The sequence below is a fragment of the Mustela putorius genome, unplaced genomic scaffold, assembly GCF_011764305.1.
Source record: "Mustela putorius furo isolate JIRA1106 unplaced genomic scaffold, ASM1176430v1.1 tig00000174_pilon_pilon_pilon, whole genome shotgun sequence".
In the NCBI taxonomy this organism is placed as follows: domain Eukaryota; kingdom Metazoa; phylum Chordata; class Mammalia; order Carnivora; family Mustelidae; genus Mustela; species Mustela putorius.
This window is the reverse complement of record NW_025421304.1, coordinates 37,505,598-37,523,823: the sequence shown is the minus strand read 5'-3', so window position 1 is coordinate 37,523,823 and position 18,226 is coordinate 37,505,598. Positions and strand designations below refer to the sequence as shown.

General features: G+C 39.4%; 1 protein-coding gene across 6 annotated transcripts; it reads left to right on the top strand.

Annotated features, from left to right (window-relative positions):
• The first annotated feature begins 20 nt into the window (after nt 1-20).
• CMC2 (C-X9-C motif containing 2) lies at nt 21-17,691 on the top strand. Of its 6 annotated transcripts, XM_013057002.2 has the most exons (5): nt 31-216; nt 5,320-5,357; nt 7,012-7,124; nt 12,206-12,277; nt 16,592-17,691. In XM_013057002.2, the coding sequence occupies exons 1-5, from the start codon at nt 35-37 to the stop codon at nt 16,676-16,678; spliced, it is 492 nt and encodes a 163-aa protein (XP_012912456.1). In that variant the 5' UTR covers nt 31-34; the 3' UTR covers nt 16,679-17,691. The 6 variants fall into 6 exon arrangements, with proteins under 6 accessions (XP_012912457.1, XP_012912456.1, XP_004753994.1 ...); XM_013057003.2 differs by lacking the exon at nt 12,206-12,277 and having other exon boundaries at nt 21-216; XM_004753937.3 differs by lacking the exon at nt 5,320-5,357 and having other exon boundaries at nt 79-216.
• Nucleotides 17,692-18,226: the final 535 nt, after the last annotated feature.

Sequence of the window (18,226 nt, the reverse complement as noted above, 5' to 3'; positions counted from 1 at the left end):
CCCCGGAAATGGGCTCGTCCAGGCCGGGTGGCGCATGCGCCTCAGAGGCCAGGAGCGGCGGGGGCTGGTCAAGCCGTGCGAGGTCAGCCGTGGAGGGCGTGAGAGCCTTCGCCACCCGGCGGTGGCTCAGCTCCGGCGTCCTGACTGCCGCCTTTTGAATGGGGAGTCTTCGCTGGTGACTGTCGCTTCAGCCCTCCTGTTGTGGCCGCGAGTCCGGTGAGTCTCGGCAGTCCGGGCCGTTCCGAGGACCCCGCGGTGTCCGGGGAGGCCGCGGGACACGCACCCGCCCCTCCTCCCGTCCCCTGCTGGCGCGCGCCCCGCCGTTGCCACCCGCCCCCCCCTGCCGCTCTCCGAGGTGGGGACCTGGAAGGTCCGGCCGTAGGTCTTCAGGGGGGTGGTGGCTCTCGGCTCGCCGGCAGTCCGCGGCGCGGGCGCCTGGAGGTCTTGTGCGGGGCTCTCGGCCCTCAGGCACTTGCTGAGGACGCGCGGGTCGGTTTAGGGCACGCTTGGCCCAGACCTTTCACTCTGCTGCAGTCTGTCCCGCCACTCGCGAGCCTAGTGATCCCGGGCGGGCTGCTCCCCTGCCTGAGCCTCGGCTTCCACGCCGCTAAAACGGTCGAACCCCACGGCATCGATGGTGAGAAGGGAAGCGCTTCCCAGCGTTTGGTACGGTGAGCGCTCAAGGAACTGGAGGATTATTATTGTTACCAGCTGGGGGTTTAGCATTTGTTTGTAGACGGTGGGGGGCTTGTTCCGGCACATCTCAGCTGCAGAGTGGCCCCCAGTCCGTCTTGCGAAGTGGGAATCCGGGGAGATCCTCATCAGTACACCTTTTTTTTTTTTTTTTTTTTAAAGATTTTATTTTCATCAGTACACTTCTGAAGAAAAGGAGACATTCAGATCCCATTCACTGGGTTTAAAAATCACCGTGCCTGTAGGCTCACAGTAGGTGCTGGTAAACCGAGTTCTGGAAACCTAAAATCTTAAGTGCTTAAAAGAAGTTCGCACTGGCCGACTTGTGTTGTGACGCCCCTTGTAGCTCCTTTCCATACATACAGGCTTCTGCACTTGCTTAGTTTATTTCAAATGAGCCTTATTTTCGTCTTTTTTTTTTTTTTTTTTAACTATGTTGAGGTGTGAACCAATTCTCAGATCTATAATAATCCTAAATTCAAGATTTGGCAAACATTAATTGGGCATTTACTGTGTGTATTTAGAAGAATATTCCTTCACTAGCCTGTGTGTTCTTTGGGGGGTATATGGACTGGTTTTATATGGCCTGGTCTGTATTTGGGAGCACTAGTCACTCAAGAGCATATGTTTAGATTTGGTCACTTTGCACCTGCAGATAAAAAGGTAAGGTAGGTATACCCTGCTATGTCTGCTGCCTCTGCTGAATGTGGTGCGTAGTTTGACATAGTTGCAGAAATACTATTTTAACTAATTCCAGTGCTTTCTGAGAAGTACACTTTAAAAAAGATAGGTTTTACAAAGCATTAAGCCTTAAGTGTTAAGTGCACAGTTTTTCCTAGAGAACAGCTTCTTCAGACTTTGCACAAGAGACTTTTCTGGACTTGTTTTTTGTTTGTTTTAAAATGACATCAGAAATTGCAGCGTAGTGTAAATTTCTTTCTGGTGCAGACACCAAACAGCAGAATCTTTTGAAAGAAAACCCAAGTGGCATTAAAATAAGGGGTTTCCTCCTTGTGACTAAAGATTTGCTGAAGTGTTATTAGAATGCTTCCTGCTTTTTCTCTACCAGGGTTAATGTCTTGGTTACTCTTGGTTTATTTTCTAAAATTGTGCCACCTGGTGGTTGAAATCTGTCTATCATGGAATACTCATTAGGAAGATTTTAGCTCAGTGTTGGTAGAATAGGGTGAAGGAGTGATTAAATAAGCCTGTAATTTTTATGCCTTTAGTGAGAGTAACATACTGCTTCTTTTCTCCCAGCTCACCCCCAAATATCAGTTCAGATTGCTTTGCAGAGACCTGTCACCCAGTTACAGAACGATAAGCTTGTCCCAGCTGAACATCTTTTAGAGTTTCAGTGGCTCTTTTGGTATAAATGTGTGCACACTTAATTCAGGCAATGGGTGGAGTTGAGGTGGCGAGGGAGGCATTGTAACTGTGACAAGTTAACCCTTCTGATGTTTTCTAAATGCCGAAGTAAAGGTGGGACTGAAGTTTTGTGTTTAAATGATAACATTTTGAACGGAATTTATCCCTTTTTCTTAATACAAACACCCATGCATGAGGTCTTAGTACAAATGAATGTTCCCTTCACCTTTGTTCAGCAGCTCGCCCGGTGTTAATTAGTTTGTTACTACCCTTTTAGAATTGTTCCTTGTATTTTTAGTGGTGACAAGTTTTTTATCCATTGACTGAATTTTATTTTTGGAAATAGGTTGAAATCATTTAGTTATGAGCTTAGGCTTGAGAAGAAACTTAATGCAATGCAAGAATATGCTGCGGCATCCATAATTGATGTAGCCAGTCTCCTTGGGGTACATGAGGACAGATAACTGAGAACTTCACATAGCAGCCTGTTTCCTTGTTGGACAGCTCCAGGAAGAGGACACCTGCCTTTGTTAACATCCACCCTTTGGTTTCCAGTCCTGTCCTGGAAAGTGCCTTGGAAACACTACTGTAAATTCAGTTCGGGCTTTCCCATCATGTGACAAGAGTATTTCAGATATACAAATAATACTTTACAGATGTCACACTCACTGCTCACTATTTCAGATTCTCCCACATATGTTATCTTAAACCTCAGGACCACCCAGAGATACAGGTCAAGAGCTAATTCCAATTTATGGAAGAAGAGACTTAGTCTCAGATTAAGTAACCAAAGTGTTATAACTTATGGACTGATAAGTCTACAACTTTTGATTGTAAATCCATTGTTTGTTTTACTGAACCAGGTTGTTTATCTGTCTCCTCTGATGTGCACTTCCCTAAATTGGCAAATATTCCCAGTTTCATTAATGGCTTCCTGTTTAAACCTAGAGTCAAAGCCATCTTAATCCTGAGCACTCTCTCCAGATATTTACTTTGTCAATATTTGGACCGATCAGGACAAACATAGTACTGTTTTTTTCTTGAGGGAGACAGACAGGATAATATTACATTGACTTCTTTGGAAGATAGGCCTAGAATTATTGTCTGTTGAACTTGTAACCCACCAGAGTGTCTTTGGGAAATAGTTTTTACTCTCTGTATTTATTTCTTACACAAACTGCTGGGAAGGCATGTCTTTCCTATTTTGAACATGGGAATTATCTGTCCTGATGAGAGATTGCATTGGGTAGTAACTCTACCACTTAATATGTGATCTGGGGCTTAGTTTTACTATGAAAATGTGAGTAATGCATATTTGAACTATAAAAAGGCAATTTCTTATGGTTTCACTAAATTTATAAAGGTACTTACTTGCTACAGTTCTGGAAGGATTGTAAGACTTGTGCCTAGTGTGTGGTAAATGTTTAACAAATTATTTTCAACACTAATAATATAGATATTTTCTTATGGCTTTGAAGGAATCTTAAAAGAATATGGAATATACATTTCGTTTTCTTCAGTTCGTAAGTTACTTCGAGTTATAATAATGCTGATTAGAATAGGCTTTTAAAGATGACTACTGGAAGATACCAGCACTCACATCCTTGTGTTCTAAGAGCGGTGCCATCATTTTATAGCTGTGCTTTGTAGATTAACTCCCGAGAGTCCGGGAGTACACCTGTGTGTGCACCAATGGTTACAAGAAACCAGAGGACATTGGGTGCCGTTAGTGTGGGTACAGGGTCAATTGAGGGAAAGAAGAAAAGCATATATCACTAAAAAGATAGAGTGAAGGAAAGAAGGGAATGATTGGTAAGGCAAGGAATTTGTTAGATAAGGAATTTGGCCAGTGTTTAGAACTGTAAGTTAAGTAGTAGCTTAGTTTTTTACCAAGAAGACTAGGAAAAGGAAACCTTATGAAACCCATTTTCTTCTTGGACGTAGTTATTATGTTGGATAAGTACGTAGAAGGGAAGACGTCTTATTGGTGCCCTGGCTGGGTCTATAGTGACATAAACTTTTGTAATAGAGGGAGGAAAAATATACATCGTGATACGTTTGCATTTATACTTGTATGCCATGTGCAGTATTTATCCTACCAGCCAAGTGTCTTCTAGAGTATTTAATTTACCAATTAACGAGGTCATTTTAGTACATTGTGAGTTCATTTCCAAACTGTAAAAGTGTACATTTGAGGGTTGGTTGATAGAAATATGCAAAAATTTTTTGTCAAATATATTTACAAAATATAAAGACATTTTCTAGGTGGCTAAGCCAGTATACATCTTCCTTCAGAAAAAAGGGAGGCAGAAATCAGATAACCAGATAACTAATAGGTGTAAATGTGATATATTGGTATAATATTAAATGGTTTAAATTGCTAGACTATGTGAGATCTTGTTTTTCTGAGGCAAAAACATTATGTCATTAAAAAGATTTTGTAGTTAGTGGCAGGCAAACCAAACTTGAACTTGGCTGCATTTCCAGTTTCCATTTCAAACACTTAACTGGCCCAACAGCCCTATGTGGGATCTTCATCTGTGGTATGCTGTGTGTGCGTGTGTGTGCACGTGTGTCCTTGAGTGGATGTGCTCAGTTGGAAGTCACTCAATGGAATAGTGATCTATTGATGTTTTTATTAATTGAGTTCTGCAATAGTAGGAATACTGTAATTCTCTGGAATTAATTTGTTTAGATATTTTTAAGGATTTTACTTGTGAGTAGAAGGTAGATAGGCCTTTTGAACTTCCTGAACTTTTTGGTATTAGTTCTATTAAGGTACAATTTACGTATCATAAAATTCACCCATTCAGTGATTTTAGTGAACTGCAATTGTGCAACCATTACCTCAATCCTATTCTAAATCATTTTTATCATGTAGAAATACTACTTTGTGCCCAAAGGCAAATAATCCTCACTCTCACTTTCAGGCCCAGGGAGCCCATCAGCTTTTTTTTTTTTCTCTACAATTTTGCCTTTTCTGGACATTGCACATAAATGGAATCATATAGTCTTTTGAATCTGGCTTCTTTCATTTAGCTTGGTGCTTTTGAGGTTACCCCATGTTGGTGCCTGTATCAGTGCATTCCTTTTCCTCTCCAAGTAGTATTCCATTGTCTAGATACACCATATTTGTGTGTCCAGTTACCAGGTTATTGTATATTTGGGTTGTTTCCAGTATTAGTTATAATGAATAATGCTGTGAATATTCGGATACATGTCTTTGTGTGCCTATGTGTTCTCATTTCTTTTGGGTAGATTCTTAAGAGTGCAGTTTCCGAGGTCCGGGTCATTTGGTAAGTTTGTGTTTAAGTCCTTTAAGACACTGCCAAATTGCTTTCCTAAGTGTGTACTATTTTTTGTTTCCACTAGCAATGCAATGAGGCCTGTTTTCTCTGCATCCTAACTAATGCTTGTTATTGTCTGACTTGTTGATTGTAGCTTTTCTGGCAGATGTGTAGCTACCATCTCATTGTGGTTTTAGTTTGCCTTTCCCTGTGACTAATGGTGTTTAGCATTTTCTCATGTGCTGAATTAACCATTCCTGTCTCATCTTCTATGAAGTATTTATTCAAGTCTTTTGGCTGTTTTTTGGGTCCACTTTTAAATGTTGGGTTGTTTATAAGCATTCTTTATATATTTTAGATAACAAATCCTTTTTCATATATGATTTGCAAATATTTTCTCCTAGTCTGTAGCTTGTAGGTTATTTATTTTTTAGAGCAGTTTTCGGTTCACAGCAAAACTGAACAGAAAGTACAGAGATCCCACTTGCCCCCTGCCCTACACATGTGCGGCCTTCCCCACTGTCAGCATCCCCCACCAGAGTCATGTGTTTTTATAACTGATGAACCTGCATTGACATGTCATTATCACCCAAAGTGTGGCTTGTCTTTTTTTTCCATTTTAAAAAATTTATATACATTATGAAATGCTCACCACAATAAATCTATTACAGTATTATTGATTACATTTCCTATGCTGTGCTTTTCATCCCTGAGTCTTTTCACTTTCTTAATGATGTATTTTGAAGTGAGAAAGTTTTTTTAAGTTTGTAAGTTTGTACCAATTCTTTTCTTTTATGAATTATGCTTTTGACCTATATAAAGAACTCTTTGCCCAACTAAGGTCATTATTTTCCCTTAGGTTTTCTTTCTTGAAACTTGTAGATTAAAAGAATTAATTGTTTTTTTTTGTTGTTGTTGTTAATGTTTTCCAAGTTAAAAACAGTAGGTTAAAGGAAGGAATAGGTAAATAGTACTACATAACTGTGGCAGACATTTCAAAATAATGTTTTTCCTTTGACGTTGGCTTCTGATTTTCTACTTTGTGATAAATTTAATTTCTGGAATTCAGCTTCTTCCTTTCATTGTAATAATTGCATTTTATGGCTATCTCTGCTAAAATGAAAAACTTTTTTCCCCATCTGCTTTTTGTTTCTCTTCATTGTCTAGTTGGATTTTTCTCAGCCAGATGTTCGGAATAAGAAAGCAGTCCATATGAACTGACATTAACATGAGATTGGCTAATGTGGCTTTAGCCCTCTCCCTCAGGAATATGCATTTTAAAAGGATTAATAAACCAATTCTCTTATTTCATAGAATTTCATCTGAACAAAAGGAGTTGTAGTTAGTTTCAGGTATGTGAGGAAAATAATTGAGATTAGGCTTGTTAATATAGGCTAGCTGTTTCTACTGGAGCACTTATTTCCAGGATTGGGTCTCTTGAGGACTTCTGCTTTTTTCTGAACCTGCAGGTTCTCCAAACAACACCTGATGGCTTGCTGAATCTGTGAAATTGTTGGATAAGGAAGCTGAGGCTCAGGTTTAATAATCTGCCAGAGGTCAACATTGTTTTCTGATAAAACTCACTGCACGTTTTTACTGAAATAGTTTTAGGTCGCATTAACAAATAGAGTCACACATATTCAAGACACTCTTGTATCCACAGGTTGCTCTGCTGTGCTCCGTCACCTCCTAAAGATGCATCCTGACTTATCTCCACACTTGCACACTGAAGAATGCAACGTCTTGATTAACTTACTTAAGGAATGTCACAAAAATGTAAGAGTTCAGAAAAATGACATTAAAGCAAAAATGAAACTTAAGTACAACACACTGATATAAAATGTTATCTCCACTATTGGAAAGGAATGTTAATATAGTGGATCTTAGTTTACCAAAGATTAGTAACTGATGCTTGTGATTTTCAAGGCACCATCTCATTTCTTGATTAGTAAAAATCAAGCATGGTGGTTCATTAGGGAACTTCTGAGATAATATATAATAGTTAGAATTCATGTTCTTACCATAAAATACTGTTTTTTTTTTTATTATTATAGGGCACTAGAACAGTTATGTTAAATTCTAACTCTTCTGATCATATTGGAATTATTTTAAGATTTTTCTAAGATTTTCCTTGATGTCTACCATTCTGTGTTTAAAGGAGATTGAAACATTTTTTATAATAGATGTTAGCTCGATTTAAATTATGATTGGCCTAATTTGGCAGATTTGCTCACTTGTTAGTGTAATGGGAGTAAAATTCTGTGGTTTAAACCAAAAATAGAAAGGAAGCACATTTTTGGAAATCATTAAATTAAGCTGATATTTTTACAGATGTTAACTGTTTACCTTTTTTCATATACTTGATATGTGAGATGGTTATAAGGAGAATGTCTGTTTTTTCTTTAACTTTTCATGATGTGTTATTTTCCTCATGATATTCATATACTGTAGATATATCAAATTATACTAATAAGTATTATTTAAATGAGTAAAATTTGAAGACTAATGGTAAGGTAATGAGTAATACCTATGACCTTTGAAGTTAGATATTTTTGTTGGTTCGATGAATGTTGTTGTTTGACTGTATACTTTAGGCAGATTCTTTTCAGCATACATCTAGATCAAGAATTGATACTGTCTTTCTAACGTTAATCATTATATGGGTATGCAGTAGTGTCTCATTTGGTTTTAGATTTACTTCCCTGATGGCTAGTTTTTGAGCATCTTTTCATGTGCTTATTGGCCATTCATATAAAGTCTTTTGGCCATTCATATAAAGTCATATTTTATTTTATTTTTTTTTAAAGATTTTATTTATTTGTTAGAGAGAGAGAGAGATACAGAGCGCAAAGACAGGCAGACAGAGTGGCAGGCTAGAGGCAGAGGAAGAAGCAGGCTCCTTGCCAAGCAAGGAGCCCGATGTGGGACTCCATCCCAGGATGCTGGGATCATGACCTGAGCCGAAGGCAGCCGCTCAACCAACTGAGCCATCCAGGCATCCCCATATTTTATTTTTTTAATTTTAATTTTTTTTTAAGATTTTATTTATTTATTTGACAGAGAGAGATCACAAGCAGGCAGAGAGGCAGGCAGAGAGAGAGGAGGAAGCAGGCTCCCTGCTGAGCAGAGAGCCCGATGCGGGCCTAGATCCCAGGACCCTGAGATCGTGACCTGAGCCGAAGGCAGCGGCTTAACCTACTGAGCCACCCAGGCGCCCTTTTAATTTAAATTTTATCTATTTATTATTTTTTCTCTTTTGCCGATGTTTTAAAATTGGGTTGTTTGCTTTATTATTTAATTTTAAGAATTTTTTTTTCATTCGATATGCAAGTCCTTTGATGAGTGTATTGTGAATATGTTCTCCTAGTCTGTGGCATCATTTTTCATTTTCTTAAGGTTGTCTTTCAAAGAGCAGTTTTTAAGTTTGATGAGCCCTGATAACCAGGTTTTTTCTCTTACGGTTTGTAGGTTTGTGGGAGGGTTTTTTGCCTTTTAAAGATCTTTGTATGTTTCCTGGTCATGGAGATTTCCTCCTAGAAGTTGTAGAGTTTTAACTTTTTTACATCCTAGGGCTGTGATTCATTTCAGGTTAATTTTTGTGTACTGTGTGAGATATGAGCCAGTATTTCTTTCTCTATGGATATTGTTGTTCCAGCACCATTGGTTGCAAAGACCATCCTTTCCGTACTGAATTATCGAGCTGTCTTGGTCAAAAATCAATTGACCATATGTGGCTGGGTCTGTTTCTGGGCTCTGTAGTCTCTTCTACTGATTTATGTGTCTGTTCTTAACACCAGTTAATTCCGGTGTTATCTTACTGGGGCCACCCTGGCCCCCTGGCCATTTTGTCCTCTTCTCTGTCCCCTTCCACTTGACTGGAGTGATCTTCAAATGTGAGCTGAATCGTTGTATCCCTCTAATGGCTCCCTTTGCCTGCAAGTTATCAAATCTGAATTTCTTATTTTGTGTTGTTTCAGGGCCTTCATGGACTTGTCCCCTACTTACCCTGTGGGCCTTACCACCCTCCTGCACCTCTTCTGCTTGCTCCTGTGTGCTCCTGTGTGCAGTTGTGTGGCAACACACTTCCCTCTTCTAAGCCTTTGAGCTTGCTTTCTCCTTGCTGGTCTCAGAGCCCTCCCCACTGTCTCACTTCCTGTGTGCTAGACCAGATTTCCTCCTCCTTCAGGTTTGCTTCAGCGTCACTTGTTACTTCCTCTTCCTTTTCTCCTTTCCTGGCCTGCATTCTCTTAGTGTAGTCACTCTGTACTCCAATAACCCCACACATCACATGGTTCCTACTTTAAGATAGTTTTCATACTTTTTGGTTTCATGACTCCTTTACGCTTTATTAAAGACCCCAAATAACTTTCGTGTATGTAGGCTATAGCTACTAATATTCACTGAATTAGAAATTAAAACAGGAATTAATAATATGTTTATATAAAAATATAAGAATAACTCCAATATGTTAATGTAGTAAGTTTTCATAAAAAACCTTATTTTCCAGGGACGCCTGGGTGGCTCAGTTGATTAAGTGGCTGCCTTCGGCTCAGGTCATGATCCCAGCGTCCTGGGATCGAGTCCCACATCGGGCTCCTTGCTCGGCAGGGAGCCTGCTTCTCCCTCTGCCTCTGCCTGCCTCTCGGTCTGCCTGTGCTCGCTCGCTCTCTCTCCCTCTATCCCTGACAAATAAATAAAATCTTTAAAAAAAAACCAAACACCTTATTTTCCAAAACAGAGTGAAAAGAGTGGCATTAGTTTTGCATTTTTGCAGTTCTCTCATACCTGGCTTAATGGAATATAGCCAGATCCTCCTATCTGCCTTATGTTCAGTCTTTGGTGATATTGCCCTTTGTGCAGCCTCTGGAAAATTCCACAGTAGCCTTGTGAGAGAATGCAAATGAACAAAACAAATAAGATCTTTGATTATCGGGATAATAGTTTTTACCGTGTTTATGTACATGCCTGGAAAGGTCTTGGGAACTCGTGGGTGTCCTTGGACTACACTTGGAAAACTATTACCGTATAGCAATCTCTTTGTTAGTTGGCTCTTCCGTCTGACCATGTACTGTGAGTAGGGCCCAGGTGCACCTTCCTCTTTGCTATATCCCTGCTGCTTGGTACATTGTCTTCAAGTTATCAATTGATTGATTCATTTATTCAATCAATTGCTCAGTTAGTTTGGTTCTCTAGACATAGACATCACACACTAGACGCTTATGCCATGTGTGTACAAGAGAAATGTAGACCCCAGGCATTTCATAAAGCAATTCCAATGGAGCACTTTGGGTTTGTTTTTCATGTAATGTCACAAGAGTATAATTCTTCTTTGGGTTTAAATGTTGGGAAAGAAAAAAAAGAGCTTCTGTCTTGGATTTAAAAATAAGATGTCTGTTTATAGATGATATGAGTCAATGTAAACCAAACTATGAAATACTGCCTTACATTCTGAAAGTCTAATCCTTTCTGTTCTGCTTCACCAGAAGGTGTGTGAAAATGCATGGTTCCTGTTCATTTGTTGCCAAGGAAATAGTTTAGGAAAAATACATAGGAAATAGTTATTCTGAAAAGGTCCTTAGGAGACCAGTAGTAGATCTTAGTTTACCGTAAATGCTTGCCAGAAAAAAATGACCCATTTTTCCACTGTGGACCAGAAAAGGACATTTACAGTGGCAGGGAAAGAAAGGATTAGCATGAGGCACAGCTTATTAATTACGCGTTGTCTGGTTTCCATGAAAGCCTTAATTAGAAAGAAAAGGAGAAGGTGCTTATTATTACAAGTTCAGCACTTGTGGCATGTCATTATAGGACATCACCATGCTGTCTTACCCATTCCTTAAAAATCGTGATATGCAAACACACTAATTATAGCCCGACTAAAATTCGTGTTCTTGACTTCATTCTTCATCTTAATCTGCTTCAGAGCATTCATACTTTTTGCTGTGCTAATTGTCATAGGCCTTGAATTCACTAGGAGATTTTTATTTTTCTTGGCAAAGAAAGCAGACTTTGAACTTTAGATCTAGGTTTTCTTACATTTTGGATTAGTGGCTTACTTACATGGCCCATATAGGCCATTTAGTAACGGTGTTATGTGTTTCTGATATATTTTGATGACATTTTGGATGGAGGCAAATGAGAAAATTAGTCTTGGCCCTGAGCATTTATTGGGTAATTCTTCAAAGGGACAGAATGTTTGCTAGTGAAGAAGTCACTGGTCATGTTAATATGGCCACACCACACTTTGACATTGCTTCCTGTGATAGATGATGGTTGTCCTGTGATTTTCACCTGCCCTTAAAAGGGTATTAGAAAACAGAATTGTTTATATTCTGTCATTGTGAGGTTTGGGCAGGTTAATAGACTTCCATTTTATCAAGGAGAGGTCTTTTTAGTTTTCATTTCTATCTATAGAGCATTTATCCCTTCTTTTAAGAAGGCCAGGATAAGTCCATTTATTTGTATGTTTAATACCTGTGATGGGACGCCTGGGTGGCTCAGTTGGTTAAGCAGCTGCCTTCGGCTCAGGTCATGGTCCCAGCGTCCTGGGATCGAGTCCCACATCGGGCTCCTTGCTCTGCAGGGAGCCTGCTTCTCCCTCTGACTCTGCCTTCCACTCTGTCTGCCTGTGCTCTCTCTCGCTCGTTCTCTCTCTGACAAATAAATAAATAAAATTAAAAAAAAAATACCTGTGATTTAACTCTTTGCTTATTAACAAGGTGGTAACACATTAAATTCATTTCTGTAAATATTACCAAAATATTCCATTTATTTCTAGAATAAGTATTTAAATTCTATGTGCCAGAGACCTTAGTATATTATGGGATGAAATATTTTACCCCTCTTCTTCCTTTTAGCACAACATTCTGAAATTTTTTGGTCATTGCAATGATCTTGATCGGGAGATGAGAAAATGCTTGAAGAATGAGGTAAGAAAAGTGTTAGAGGATGAAAGTGGTTGAACAGTAGAATAGAACCTTTCTGAGCAATATTTAGAATACCCCCATTACTAATTTTTATTCCAAATTTTAGTATAACAGAGAGAATTGACACTTTATATGTATGTCCTCTCCTAAAACCAAATGGAGAAATGAAAGACATTACTTTTTTATTTTTTCCATGCACGTAAATGAAAACAGTTTCCTTATAATCATTGTAACTCCTCTGGATGAATTGTAAGGGCTAGGAAACTGGGTTTGAATAGTAGAAAGACTTCGGTAAACCATCTCTCAGCTATAGCAGGTAACTAACAGGGCCTCTCTTTCCTCGTAGAACATGGTGGGACCTGGACTTGGGCTCCTTACTGGTCTAAAATTATGAATTTCTTCATAACCATGGCATGTACGAGCCATGCGGATCTAGCTTGACTTGGTTGGAAAGACTCATTTCCTGGACCTGGTTTTAGACCATGACTTTGACTTGGGCATATAGCAGAGTGCTTTTGAAAAGAAAGTTAACTCCATTTCTGTTCTGTTCATCCATTGTTTTATGTCTCAAACCTTTAAAAATCTATACTAAAAACCGGCCTTCCTGTTTTCTTTCCTTTTCTGTATTTTTGAATTTTTTCCCTATTAGCCTCATATTGAAAGGTATTAGTTATAATATTTGAAGCTGTGCAGCAATTATCTATCTTCAACTTTTGTATTTTTAAATCAAGCTTTTTTTACCCCTCCATTCCCAGAATCCCTTTCCAATGTCTTTACCGTTTGAAGAACTTTCTAGAGTTCTGAATTCAGAGTTATAATTTTCTTTGCACAAATGTGTACATATAAAAGTGATTTTTTAAAAAAGATTTTATTTATTTATTTATTTGACAGAGATCACAAGCAGTCAGAGAGGCAGGCAGAGAGAGAGAGAGAGAGGAAGAGGAGGAAGCAAGGAAGCAGGCTCCCTGCTGAGTGGAGAGCCAGATGCAATGCGTGACTTGATCCCAGGGCTCCGGGATCATGACCTGAGCTTAAGGCAGAGGCTTTAACCCACTGAGCCACCCAGGCGCCCCATCTAGAAATGTTTTAAATAGATTTTTAAAGAGTTTTTCTTCATATTTACATGTAAAGCTAGTTTGTATGAAAACTGAACCTAGGGCTTTGTTCCCCTTTTAACAGAGGATGAGAAAATGAAGCCCACACTACTTTATTCAGTACAAATGTTTATTTCTCATGTGCTTTCAGTTGTGTTAGATTGCTTTTTTCCTAAGTTTAGATTTTTTTTTTTCTTTTTACAGTTTGCTAATTTTTGCCATTGGTTTGATGATTAGATCTTTATTCAGAATCCCCCCCCCCCCCCCCCCCCCCCCCCCGGTGGTCCTGAGCTCTTAGCAACTGTTTGGTAGAATGCTGTATATCTTTTTCTTACTTTGAGTTTGTTTTCATATAAATTTTGGATTTTCTCCTTGATGTATTTTCTAAGAACTCAATGTGGTTTTTATGTCACCTTATTACCTGATTTATAGATGTTTTTGTCTGTTCTTTCTTCCTCTGGTCCTCTGAACCTATGCTCACGTATTTCCTGTCTGCCTTTAATGCTTTCTACTTGACCATTTCCTGCCTCTCACGTGCTCCTCTAACCATCCCCTTCACCTGCCGTTTGAGTACTTCATTCCTTGGTGCTTTCAACTAGAAAAAGGGTCTGGCCAGTTCCCTTACTAGCCTCTCTTTGCTGCTGTGTCGCTGCTTTTGTTCTTTCTATGGAAATAATCACTAATTCTATTTCATCCCTCTTAATTTTTTTTTTTAAAGATTTATTTATTTATTTATTTGACAGACAGAGATCACAAACAGGCAGAGAGGCAGGCAGAGAGAGAGAGGAGGAAGCAGGCTCCCCGCAGAGCAGAGAGCCCGATGCAATGCGAGGCTTGATCCCAGGACCCTGGGATCATGACCTGAGCTGAAGGCAGAGGCTTTAACCCACTGAGCCACCCAGGCGCCCCTCATCCCTCTTAATTTTTTGATTCAGTTTGGTTTGGTTTTGTTATTCAGTGAAGTTTTGTGAATAACATCTTATTCATCCTTTTTTTTTCTTCTTTTATTCAAAGGCCATCTGGACTCCCTTTGAGAATATTTTAACATACATTTTAACAGATTATATTTAATTTGCTCTTTAACTTATTTTTTTTTGTCTGCCTCTAACATATCATCTTCTGAAGATTTACCCTTAAGACCCTCCTCCCAGCCTGATTACTGGAGGCAGTCTGATATATGTGATTCAAGATCGATACCAAATATTTTTCTCAGAGTAGGTATCCCATTACGTTTTAGAACAGTGCCTTTAAAAAAAAATGGTTTTTAAAATGATGAATGCGGGGCGCCTGGGTGGCTCAGTGGATTAAGCCGCTTCCTTCGGCTCGGGTCGTGATCTCGGGGTCCTGAGATCGAGCCCCGCATCGGGCTTTCTGCTCGGCAGGGAGCCTGCTTCCCTCTCTTTCTCTGCCTGCCTCTCTGCCTACTTGTGATCTCTCTCTGTCAAATAAATAAATCTTTAAAATAAAATAAAATAAAATGACAAATGCCCTTTCCCCCAACAATCTTAGGAGGGAAATTAATGAGTGACAGATAAAAGGGACCTGGTGTTTCATCTGCAATTTGAAGTGGCCTTTTGATGAAGAAGAAAAAAAAGTTTGAAAACTATCATTCCAGAGGCTGTTAGAACTTTTCAGTCAAAACTTTAGATCTAGAAATATTCTTAGAGATGATCTAGTTTAGCTCCCCTTATTTGAGGTTACGAGACCCGAAGATGCAATAAACACAAACCTTCCCAGCATTGCCTCCGGTGTCTGGGCAGGGGGCCCGGTCAAGTTCCTGCTCAGCTCTCTGTTACTGCTTTTCATTTCTTTGGCCTTTTCCCATATCTCTGGCTCCTAAAAGATTTTGATGTCTAGCTGTTCACATATACTTAGTTTTTTCAACTTGAATTTACTTTTATTTTTTTTCCTTTTTCCATAGGATTCCTTCATTCCCTAGTGAATAGTTCCTTTTTTCGTAGTGATTCCTTCATTCACCTTTAAAATATGTCTGTCGGTGTATATAAGTCTGTACATATATCCATACAAAAGCTCTTATATTCACGTTTCTCTGCTTTAAACAAGTGCTTTTTCTAAGTACCAGGCTGTGTATTTCCCGTTACTTATAATCTTCTTTGGCCAGATCCAAATACAAGGCTGGAAACCTCTAAGGCGAAAACTGCACTTAGATCCAACTGACTGCAGAAATGTAGGATTTGGAGAGAATCCTGTTTGATGGCTATTCATAATGAAAAAATCCTGGGAAGTTCAGCCGAATATAGATTTCCGTGTAAACTAATAGGATAATGTGGTTGCCAAGAGCCAGTTACTCTTGATAATATTTATAGATATAAAATGCGTAGGTCATAAGAACTAGAAGGTCCTCTGTAGTCCACATCTGTCAGACTGCATGGAGCACTGTATTTAATTCTGGTTGTGATAGTTTTTTTTTTTTTTTAAGATTTTATTTATTTGACAGACAGAGATCACAAGTAGGCAGAGAGGCAGGCAGAGAGAGAGGAGGAAGCAGGCTCCCTGCTGAGCAGAGAGCCCGATGCGGGACTCGATCCCAGGACCCCGGGATCATGACCTGAGCCGAAGGCAGAGGCTTTAACCACTGAGCCAACCAGGCGCCCCGGTTGTGATAGTTTTTATAAGTTTTTATAAGGGATATTAAAGTACCTTACAAATGGTACGTGGTAGCAATTAGAAGGTAGAGCCTTGTTCTGTGGTCCTTTGTAGAAACCAGCAATGCTCGGCCTAAAAGCAGAGGTAGTAAGTGGGTTTTTTGTAATCAGATATTTGCATGAAGAAATGGAGGGCAGTAGGAGAATTTACAGGGAAACACTTACTGGTTCAACATTAAAAAAACCTTTGGAACAAGTAGAAGTGTCTGACAAACAGCCTACCTCAGGTAGTGAGCTGCTCATTACTAGAAGTGTTCAAGCAGAGATTAGATGACTTCGATAGATTGTGAGTTCCTGCAGAAGAGGGATAAAACTCACTCATCTTAAATATTTACTGAATTCATGGGAGAAAATATGAATTCAGTAAATATTTGTACACCTGTTAGGATGTAGATGCTGTACTGTGTTTGCAGTTTCAGATTCAGTGAAATAAAAGACAAATGAGAATTTTACCAGCAAAAACTATTTTGCAAATATTTTAAAATATTTAACTCAGCTGATACTAATGGTAATATAATCTGCTGTCTCTTTTCTCCCCCCTTCCTTTTATTTTCCAGTACATGGAAAAGAGGACCAAGAGCAGGGAGCGTGGCAATGCGATGAGAAAAAGACTTTTTAATCCCGCAGAGGAATCTGAAAAATAAATTAGAGGCATACCTCGCTTTATTGTGCTTCGTTTTACTGAGCTTCACAGATAATGCATTTTTTCAAATTGAAGGTTTGTGGCAACCCTGCGTCGAGCAAGTCTATTGGCGCGTTTTCCAACAGATTTGTCACCTTGTGTCTCTGTATCACATTTTGGTAATTCTCACAGTATTTCAAACTTTATAATCACTATCATATTTCTTATGGTGATCTGTGATGTTACTATTGTAATCGTTTTAGAGTGCCACAAGCGTGCCCATATAAGACCGTGAACTTAACGTATGTATTCTGACTGCTTACCAACCAGCCGTTCCCTCATCTCTCCCTGTCCTTGGGCCTCCCTCTCCCCTGAGACTCAACATATTGAAATTAGGCCAGTTAGTAATCCTATGATGATGGTCTCTCAGTGTTCAAGTAAAAGGAAGAGTCCGCCATCTCTCACTCTTAGTCTAAAGCTCGACGTGATTAAGCTCGGTGAGAAAGGCACCGAGAAAGCTGAGATAGGCTGGAGCCAGGCCTCTTGCACCAGTCAGCGGAGTTGTGAATGCAAAGGGAAAGTACTTGAAGGATATTACAAGTGCTACTCCGGTGAGCACACAAAAACGTTAAGAAAGCGAAACAGCCTTGTTTCAGTGTTCTGGACAGAAGATCAAACACCCCCTTAGGCCAAAGCTTAATCCAGAGCAAAGTCCTAACTCTTCAATTCTGTGAGGGTTAACAGGTGAGAAAGCTGCAGAAGAAAAGTTTGAAGACATTGGTTTGTGAGGTTTAAAGGAAAGAAGCCATCCCTAGGACCTACAAGTGCATGGTGAAGCAGCAAGGGCTGGTGTAGAAGCTGCAGCAACGTTGAGGCAAGACCCTCCACCAGCAAAGGATTATGACTTGCTGAAAGCTCAGATGACACGGTTAGCACTTTTTAGCAATAAAATATTTTTTAAGTAAGGCATGAATGTTGTTCTTTAGACATAATGCTACTGTACATGTAATAAACTACAATATTATATAAACATAACTTTTATATGTGTTGGGAAGCTAAAGAATTCATTTGACTTGTTCTGTTGCGGTACTTGCTTTATTTTGGTGGTCTGGAAAAAAATCTGTGGTATCTCTGAGGTTTGCTTGTATCCTTTCTCTGGATGCCGTGGCTGAGAGAAGACCTAAAGACTCTTGGTCTTAACCTGCAAGAATCTTACCTCATTTGGTCTCCAGAATCTTTTGAATGGGAAGTGACCCACGGAGAAAGACAGAAACCCTGATTCTGAATATTTGTTGGGTGGAACCTTAGATACGCTCTCTCATCTGCCAACATACCTGACTCCCAACACGTTTCTTCCCTTTGCCAGCAGTCAGTTAATATTTGTGTAACTTTCTCCTTCAACAAAATAATTGACTTTAATTATATTTTCTCTGTTCTCTTAGACTTTCCTGGAATTAGGGCAAAATGGTCCCATTAGACTCTGCTTTTTGACAATGTGGTGATTCTGGAGCTTTAAACATTGAAGACAGAAGTTGGGCAAAAAGAGTTTGGAGAAGTCCTAGCTATGTTA

Bases quoted from the DNA above. Each gene is read 5' to 3' on its own strand.
- CMC2 (XM_013057002.2), top strand. From the start codon at position 35: ATGCGCCTCAGAGGCCAGGAGCGGCGGGGGCTGGTCAAGCCGTGCGAG. The intron at 5,358-7,011 runs GTAAGTTTGTGT...TTGTATCCACAG, and splicing joins TCCGAGGTCCGGGTCATTTG to GTTGCTCTGCTGTGCTCCGT. The intron at 12,278-16,591 runs GTAAGAAAAGTG...TTTATTTTCCAG, and splicing joins GAAAATGCTTGAAGAATGAG to TACATGGAAAAGAGGACCAA.